Source organism: Leopardus geoffroyi, chromosome E1, assembly GCF_018350155.1.
Source record: "Leopardus geoffroyi isolate Oge1 chromosome E1, O.geoffroyi_Oge1_pat1.0, whole genome shotgun sequence".
Classification (NCBI taxonomy): domain Eukaryota; kingdom Metazoa; phylum Chordata; class Mammalia; order Carnivora; family Felidae; genus Leopardus; species Leopardus geoffroyi.
The window spans coordinates 59,879,197-59,888,238 of NC_059330.1; the positions used below are offsets into that span (position 1 = coordinate 59,879,197).

Here is a 9,042-nt window from a genome sequence, read left to right on the forward strand (position 1 = left end):
CGGTGGCTTCTCGGACATGCTGGCCAGCCTGCACGCCCTGGGTGACCCTGGCAGGCCCGACCAGCCGTCTCCTGGACCCCTCCACTCCCCTCAGCCCTATGAGGCCAGCAGGCAGGGTGGGACCTAATACAACAGACACTTGCTGTCCACTCTCCCCGCCCCCACCCCGGCTTGGGGAGACCAGGCGCTGCCAACAGTCAGTCTGCCCAGCCCAGTATGGACGTGCCAGGTGCCAACCAGCCCCTGGGGGAGGCCAGCGCCAGGCTGGAGTGCCCGGGAGGGGCAGGGAGGGGGGACAGGTGCAACCCAAGCTGTAAACAGGCCCAGGGGTTGCAGGTATAAAAGCAGACTCTCAGCACGCCCAGCCTGACCTGCCACCCAGACCCCTCAAAGGAAGCCAGGCGGAGGTGAGCCCTGCCCGGGGAGGGGGGCATGGGCTCTGGGCCCAGCCAGAGCGTCTGGCAGAAGCTGGGGGCCTCATCTTCATCCGTAGGACAGGGGGAGGCCCAGGGGGCTGAGGAGACTGCAGGGAGGTCCGGGGGGAGGGAGGAAAAGGAGGAGGAAGGGGAGGGGCACCCCCAAGGGAGCCCCAGTCTAAAGGCAGCTGCGTGTGCCTGGGTGGGCACGTGTGCACACTCACGCTGGTGTGGCCTCCAAGAAAGTGCTGTTATTGGGGAGCAGTGTGGGGAGGCTGAGACCCACTCACTCACCTCAGGGCCCCAGGTGCTGAGTGGGGGGTCAGGGAGCCTGGGGGCGGGGAGGGTCCAAGGCCAACAGACCCGCTGACTCTGGCAGGCACGCTAAGCCAGCTCTGGATCCCCTGGGACCCAGTCCCCATCCAGTGGGGCCCCTACTTCCATCACCCCCACCCCCAGCCCTCCCTGGGACCCAGTCCCTGTCTGAGGCGACCCCCTGCCTCAATTACCCTCCCCCTCCCCCCAGCCCATGCAGCATTTTTTCTCATGTCATCATCTGAACTTGGTGACTCACTGGCAAGTGCCAGAGGCAGAACAGCCCCCAGGGGGGCTCCGCGGGTGGTCCACAGGGGTCTGGGGTGGGGGGGAGGTCCCTGCCAGCCTTGACCCCTGCCAGCCTTGAGAGGATGTTCAGGACATAGCAATGCTAGGGACATGCGGGGGTCTTAGCCAGGCTTTAAAGCTCCAATCCTGCTTTGGCGGGGGAAGTCAGTGAGGTGGGAGGGAGGGAGGGTCCTGCTGGAGGACAAGGACGAAGCGGGTGCCTTTCCAGGCACTGGGAGCAGCCCGGGAGGCTGGGCAGGGGGCCCACGGCACCAAAGGGCTGGCTCTGTGTGGTGCCCCACAGCTCCCACCCCCAGCTCTAGCGGGACATGTCAGCCTCCTTCCGGGGATGAGTGAGACTCCATCCCAGGCCTTGGGTCAGGGCTATAAATACACCACCAGCAGCCTGAGGCCCCAGGCCCTGTCCCCCCTCTGGCTCTGATCTCAGGCTCCCCTGCCTTCCTGTGGGGGGTACCCTCAGAGCAGTGGGGTGGAGCGGGTGAACGGACACAGCCCAGGGCGCCCACCAGGCTCCGGAGATGGGACGCCACCCCGGGCTCAGCCAGACCTGGCCTGGAATTTGGCCGAGGCCGTCCTCTGTAAAGCGGGTGACCCTGGCTCTGGCGGGGCCCCAAGTGGCAGGCAGGGCATCCCCTCCCTCCAGAATGGAGTTCTGAGACTCCAGGGTGGCAGAGGGGGAATCGGAGTCTCAGCCCAGGATGTGGGGTGGTGGGGCCTGTCTTGTGCGACTCTGTGGCCCAGGCCTGCCCCTGACCGCAGCTGACCACCGCCCCCCCCCCCACCCCCGGGCCAGCCGCAGAAGTTGGCTGTTAGGGTTGACGCTTGGGGGCTCAGCTCCAGGCCCGCTCCAGGGCCCAAAGCCCTTTCCCCGGCGTCTCCCTTCCCTCCTGGTTCCTCACACGACCGTGAGAAGGGGCAGGGCAGGCAGGGGTCGCCCCGTTTCACAGATGAGGAGCCCGAGGCCCGGATCAGCTGTGAGGCATGCCCAGGATCAGGAAGGAGGATGTGGCTAGGGGGCTGTGTCCAGCACTCCCTGCCCCCCGGGGCTGCCAGGGTCGAGGTGCAACCTTTGACCTGTGGCTTGTCCATTGGGGAAGAAGGTAGAGACTCCTCCAGTCACTGCCCAGCCCCACTCAGGACACACGGGCCACTGGCTGCCCTTCCTGGCCATGGGAGTATGTTCCAGAAAGTTCTGTCACCCCATGAACTTTCAAGAGGGCCAAGGAGCCTCTGAAATAGCTGTTTTGCCACAAGCTCCAGAACCCAACCCCCCCCCAGGGACGGCAACCCGAGAGCCCGGCGGGTCACAAGGCACCGCCCTGACCGAAGGACAGCCTGGTCCCCACCTGCTGGCCCCTCGGCCTGTGACCAGACCCCCACCCTCCTGACTGGAGTCCTGGCCTGCCTCGGTGGCTCCTGCTTGACACTGGCTCTCTGCGAACGGAGGACAGTGACATGCATTCTGCCACGGGCCGTGGTCCTCTGTGCTCAGAACACCTAGGCTCAATCCACAGCCAGCCTGAGACCGGCCTGCGCTCAGCACACCTCCTGTGGGTGGTCAGGTGCCGGCCAGAAAGACCAATACCTGCCTGTCTGGGGTCTGGGGAGCGAGGCCCGGGCTGTGGGCCCCGAGTCCTGAGACCTGATGGAAAGAGGTGGGAACCACGAAGGCTTCCTAGAGGAGGCGGCTTTGAGATGGGCCCGGAAGGAGCGAGGGAAGTTCCCTGACGGCGCCGAGGGGTCGGATGGCAGCCACCCCACCTTCTGAGCGGAGCGAAGGACCTTGTGATCGTTACTTACCGGACGCAGGCCTCAGCCTCTTCTGTGAAATGGGTGCGGTCCCTCAAGGGGGCCAGCTGGCATGAGGCAGGTCTCAGGCACACCTTCCCCCGGGGCTCTGGACCCGGGAGTCTCTGTGGTCAAGGGCAGCCGGGGGCCTGGTCCAGGCCCCTGGGGACCCTGCTCGGGAGGCAGGAGCTGGCACCAGGCAGGGGAGGTGTCTGCTCTGGTCTGAGCAGAGCGCCCCCCACCCAACCCGTGTGCACCCACCGAGCCGGCTCCCTGTCCACCGCAGGGCCAGGATGGACGAGGACTTCTCCTCTCAGATGAAGAAGATGGCCTTGGCCATGGGCACGTCCCTGTCAGACAAGGACATAGAGTTGCTGCCCACGGACATGAGGCATCACGGTATAGCACACCCCTCGTCCCCAGCACCGTGTCCCGACCCCGGGCCTGGCCCAGCCACGGCCAAGGAAGCAGTGGACACAGGAGTCCATCTGTGAGCTCCCCCTTCCCCGGGCCGGGCAGCCTCGCGCACACAGGGGTGGGGGGAGGGGAAGTGCAGGACACGGCAGTCCCCACCCCCAGGGCAGAAGCCTCCCTCTGGGCTCCCCGTGACCTGCGCCTGGCTGTCCCAGGCTCCTTCAACTACCTCAAGTTCTTGGAGTACATGCAGAAGTTCCAGGCCTCGGGGCAGCTGGAGAGCGCCATCCGCCAGGCCTTCCAGACTCTGGACAAGGACAAGAGTGGCTTCATCGAGTGGAATGAGATCAAGTAATGGCCAGTGGCTGGGGAGAGGGGTACTGAGCCTCGGGCCCCGTGCCCAGTCCACGGCCACCGCACCCACCCCGGCACAAGACCTGACACCCCCCGTTGGGCCCCAGCTGGCCTCGTGGGAGGTGGGGCGGCCGGAAACAGCCCAGGTCCACAGCACTGGGGCCAGGCCCAGAGACGACTCTCCAGCCGGGCCTCAGTTTCCCCGCCTGTAAAGTGGGGAGCGAGCACTTTGCAAACCATCGGGCACCGGCCAGACACCCCCTCGGCTCTGACCCGAGCCCACCCCTGGCTCCAGGTACATCCTGTCCATCGCCCCCAGCAGCACGCCCACCGCCCCGCTGACGGACGAGGAGGCAGAGGCCGTGATCCAGGTGGCAGACACGGATGGGGACGGCAGGATCGACTTCGAAGGTGGGTCAGCACAAAGGGGGCAGAGGTGTCTCTGGCCGGCCGCTCCCGGACCCCACGTCGCGAGGCACCCAGCTCGGGGCAACGCTGAGTAGGGCCGCCCACCCCCAGTCACCAAGCGTACAGCCTCCTCCTTAGGGGGCACCGTCACCCACCACAGATGGGAAGCTGAGCGTCAGGGAGGCTGAGCGGGTGGGGCGCTCACTGGACGGAGGGGAGCCCGTGGGGGAGAGGTGGGCTGAGGCGGCTGTGGGCAAGGTCAGCCAGGGCGCAGCAGCGGTCCGTGGTGCAGGGGACGGAGTGCGGTGGTCTGAGATGGGCAGGGAGGCTTGAAGATAGGGACGGGGGCCTCGGGCTCTCCATGGCTACCCTGGGGTCCGGTCATCTTGCAGCCCCGCCCACCCCCCCCACCCCCAAGTTGCTGGCCCCGGGGTCCGAGGGCAGAGGGCAGCAAGGTGACCCTGAGAAGAGTCGAGCAAGGCTCAGAGCCTCAGACAGACGGACCTCCAGACCCCACTGCCAGCTGTGAGCCCGTCCTCACCTCTCTGGGCTTGCAAACCCTGACTTACGGGGTAGCCCCTAGAATTAACAGAGGGGCAGCCTGGCCAAAGGGTTCGCTTCGGACTCAGTGCCCCAGCCTCTCTGCCTGAGAAAGGCAGGATGATCTCAGGAACTCTAAGGGGAATTCCTGAGGGTCTCCACAAAGGGGACCGAGGGTCCCCAGTCCATCCTAAACCCCCAAAGGGGGCTGGCTCACCTCTACCAAGCAGGCCCTGGGTGGGGACACAAGGCACACAGCAACTGTGGGGGTCAATCCCGCTCCCCAGGGCTCAGGAGGGCTGGATGCAGGGTCCCCTCCCTTGTGAGACCCTCCCCCCCCCAAAAGGGGGCGTGTCTTCCCGTTGGGTCTGCAGGACTTGAGGGGCACAAGGCAACGGATTGTTCACCAGAAATCTGTCTCCTATTCTAGAATTTTCTGACTTGATCAAAAAGGAGAAAGTTCCAAAGAAGAAGTAATACCACACCCAGCCCTGGGCCAGAAGAAGCTACACCACGGGGCATCGCGGGGTGTTTGTGTACCCGATCAAGGAGGCCGTGGGGGTGGACACGGCATGTGCCAGGGAAGTGGAAGAAAAATGTCACTAAATGAACAATGCAGCCCGAGTGTTTTTTGGGGGGCAGTGAGTGAGCTGGGAGAGGATCATGGGTCTAGGGGAGAGCTGGGGGGGGGTGGGACAGGCGTATGGGGTGTAGGGGGGAAGACGGGAGGCTGGGCTGGTGGGTGCATCCAGCCCCTGCCCCTTCTGCCTCCTCCTTGTCCCCACAACCCTGGGGACACCTGCAGAGGGGTTCCACGGCCAGCTTTCGCTGGGCCCAGACCCCTGCAGGACCCCCTTCCCCAGCCCCAGCTGCACTCTGCTAGGCTGCCCTGGGTTCACGCAGCAGCCACGCGAACACAGAGCGGGGACACCTGAGACCCCAGGGTCCCAAGGGGGCCCTGAAGAGAAGCCCCTCCCCCTTGGGGCCTTGCCACCCCGCCCCGCCCCCATGCTTGTCCTCTGGGAAGGGCGGGTGCCCCTGTCCTGCGGTTTAAGTACCACCTGGTGGCCAGGGCTCCCATATCCCACCTCTTCCTGTGCCCTGACTCCTGTGTCCATTTTGGCTTCCCAACGCCCCATTTCACGGGAAAAGGGCATCTCAAACCTAGAGCCCGGGGCTGAGCTCTGATTCGCCTTTCCCAAAGACTCACCACCTGCACCTTCCTGTTTGTGCTGCCTCATTCCTGGGGCTGCTCAGTCCAGGAGCTTTGAGATGTGCACACAGAGGGGAACGGCTGCCCTCCCCCTCCATCCTGGGGCTGGTCCCGGGGAGAGCACTGGGCCCCCTTCCCAGCCTCCCCTGGCCACGTGTGGAGGGTGAACACAGGGGCATGTGTGGCTTAAGGTGAGGTTTACAGGAAGTGGGTTCTCTCTTCCAGTCTCCATGGGACTCCCCACCCTCCAGGAAGGAGGGGCCAAAGGAGGCTGGACCACCCTGGAAGTGAAGGCGCCCCTCCGGAGCACCGTCACTGGGCTGTGGCAGGAGCGAGGGCCTGACTCACATATCATCTTGCATTCCTCCCCTTACCCACCCTTGTGGGGGTCCCACTGGCTCTGCCCTCAGAAAGCCCAGACAATTACCACAGCCCCCAAATAAGATTCCCACCTGCCACCTGACAATCGGTTCTCAGCACAGCAGTGGGGAGAGCCTTTAAAAATACAAGTCAGGGGCGCCTGGATGGCTCAGTCGGTTAATCGGCCGACTTCGGCTCAGGTCATGATTTCGCGGTCCATGAGTTCGAGCCCCGCGTCGGGCTCTGAGCTGACCGCTCAGAGCCTGGAGCCTGTTTCAGATTCTGTGTCTCCCTCTCTCTGACCTTCCCCCGTTCATGCTCTGTCTCTCTCTGTCTCAAAAATAAATAAACGTTAAAAAAAAATTTTTTTTTAATAAAAAAAAAAAAATACAAGTCAGATCTGGGGCTCCCAGCTGGCTCAGTCGATAGAGCAGGAGACTCTTGATCTCGGGGTTGTGAGTTCAAGCCCTGCATTGGGCATAGAGCTTACTTAAAAAAAAAAAAAAAAAAGGAAGTTAGATCCATTGCCCCACTCAGAACCCTCTAGAAGCTCCCCTGTCAAGCCAAGTCCTTGGAATGCCCACGTGTCTGGCTCCCCACGCTCTCTCTGACTTCAGACCCCAGCCCCCACTTCAGCCACACTGGCCTCCTCACTGCTCCCTCTGCACAGCCGCTCTTGGGCCTGGCATGCTCTTCCCTAGATTTAGATCTGTGTGACTAACTCTGTTGCCTCCTTCAGTGTTTCCTCAAATGTCACATCCCAAAGAAGCCAATCCTTACTCCCCTGTTGTACATCACACAGGCCCTCCCCATGCCTTCCTCGTCTCCTTGCCCTCTTATCTTTCCCCGTAGCACTCACCATCCCCTAATACACTACAACATTCACTTACTATGTTCATTGTGAGAAAAAAAAGCACCAAGGACGTGGGGTCTGAGATCCCAGGGAAGGACGGCTTTGAGCTTCATGTTGGCACAGGTTCCCTGCCAGGCATCTGCCAGTTAATAACGGTGGCCAAGAGGCTGGGCAGCTGAGGAGGGCATCTGGTGGCCTCCTGAGTGTTTGGGATCTTCCAGGGAGGAGGAGAGGTTTTGCTTAGGGCCCTAAGGGGCTGGAAGTGAGGAGTGAGGACAGGAGAACCAAGCCAGTCCTCACAGAGACTGGAGACCAGCCTCAGCTAGCCCAGTCCCTCCCCTCAGTCCCCCTCAGAGCAGAAGAAATCCCTCTGGATCAGGGGCAAAATGCAGCTCCGTACAGGCCGGCCCTGGCCATGCCCGTTAATTTGCATATTATTTGTGGCTGGTTTCAAGCTGTTTTTAACTGGAAGGGCACGGAAAGCCTGGAAGTACAAAGAATCACGGTGAGACACCATGCAGACAGTATGGTGAGAAAGCTGGTACAGTCACCACTGTCCGATGACAGAGACCGTAGGCAAGAGCGCTGCTAGACAAAGAGGCCATTTCATAAAAGCGAAGGGTCAGTCTGCTAGGAGAACACACAGCTCTAAATGTGTATGCGCCCACTAACACAGCCTTGGAATTCCTAAAGCAAAAATGAGCCAACTAAGATGATAAAGAGGTGATGCATGACCACAGGGGCAGATTTTACTGTTCCTCTTGGGGACTGATACAGTGAGGAGCAAAGAAAGCAGTAAGGATATGGAAGACTAGAAACACAAAGAGTGAACTCAACCCAAACGATACAGATCAACGCTGCATCCAACAACTGCATTCTCTTTACATCCACCGATGAGCGTTTACCAAAATTGACCAAACGCTGGCCATAAAGCAAGTCTCAATGGAGTCAGAGAATTGAAATAACACAGAACACGTTTTCTGACCATGGGTAAGTCAAGTGAGAAAGCAAACCCAAAATGAAAAGTAATGCAGCGCTAAACAACCCACAATTCACAGAAAAAATATTTTGAACCTAAGAATCATGAAACTACAATAAACCCAAGTCTCGTGTTGCTTGGAGGAAAATAGAGTGTTTGCTGCGTGGGCTCGGAAGGGAAAGGCTGACCATCGGCGATCTAAGAACACTTCTTGAGAAGTCAGAGAAAGAAAAGAAGGTCAAATTTAAAGGAGAGGGAGGGAAGTAGAGGAATTCTGAAAGGCCAAGGCCCCTGCCCCCAGTGCACACCCCATAGGGCAGGCCGTTGGTTTGTTTTGCTCATGGTTCTGCCTGGCACTGATCCAACAGGAACTTCGAGGATTCGTTTGTGCTGTCACTTGTCTCCAAAAAGGCACACGGTCAGAGGGCCACAAGTGCCGTGGGCCTTGGGACAGGGTCTGGGTGGGGTGGGGCCAGAGATCTCCCCCTCCAAGCTGCCCCTGTAACCCACAGCCAGCTGGGGAAGGGACTGTGTCAGAAACTCAGGGTGTCCCCGCCATCCTGCCCACAGCGGGCTTCGAGGAGCTCCTGCCGGGTGGCGCCCGGTCCTGCCTGGGCTGGGAAGTCAGGCTGCCCCAGGTTGGAGCAGCACCTCTGCCCATCTGCACAGGTTTCCTGCCTACCCCCGTCTCTGGCCTCCACCCTGTCTTCCCACCTGCTGAACACCTTACTTGCAAAAATACAGAGCTTAGTAATTTACAGCGGCTTCCCCCTGGCAACTCCTAATGACAGCGTCAGACAAAAATACCTTTTACAGGAGACAGGGAGGAAAGTCCGAACCATTCTTCCCCCGTGTGGCCCCCACCCTGCCCCTGGGAGCCGGCCCGAGGGCAGCGAGTGGCCGGCTCCTTCTGGCTGCCAGCTGTAGCCCAGGGAGGGGTCTGAGCTGGTGCCTGCCGCCCCTCCCCTCAAGGAGCCCCCACCCCTGGGGCCCAGCCATCCCCCCTTCTCGGGACTCGAGAGGACGCGTCAGAAGGTCAGCCTGACTCTTCGTACTGCAGGTAGAGGGGCTGAGCTCCGGGGCAACACTGGCC

General features: G+C 61.4%; 1 protein-coding gene across 1 annotated transcript; it reads left to right on the plus strand.

The window, feature by feature from the left end:
* Positions 1 to 3,121: 3,121 nt before the first annotated feature.
* On the plus strand, positions 3,122 to 5,163 carry PVALEF (parvalbumin like EF-hand containing). The gene is made up of 4 exons (XM_045491016.1): positions 3,122 to 3,227; positions 3,458 to 3,593; positions 3,892 to 4,007; positions 4,975 to 5,163. Exons 1-4 carry the CDS (start codon positions 3,122 to 3,124, stop codon positions 5,019 to 5,021), a joined length of 405 nt encoding a protein of 134 aa, XP_045346972.1. The 3' UTR covers positions 5,022 to 5,163.
* Positions 5,164 to 9,042: the final 3,879 nt, after the last annotated feature.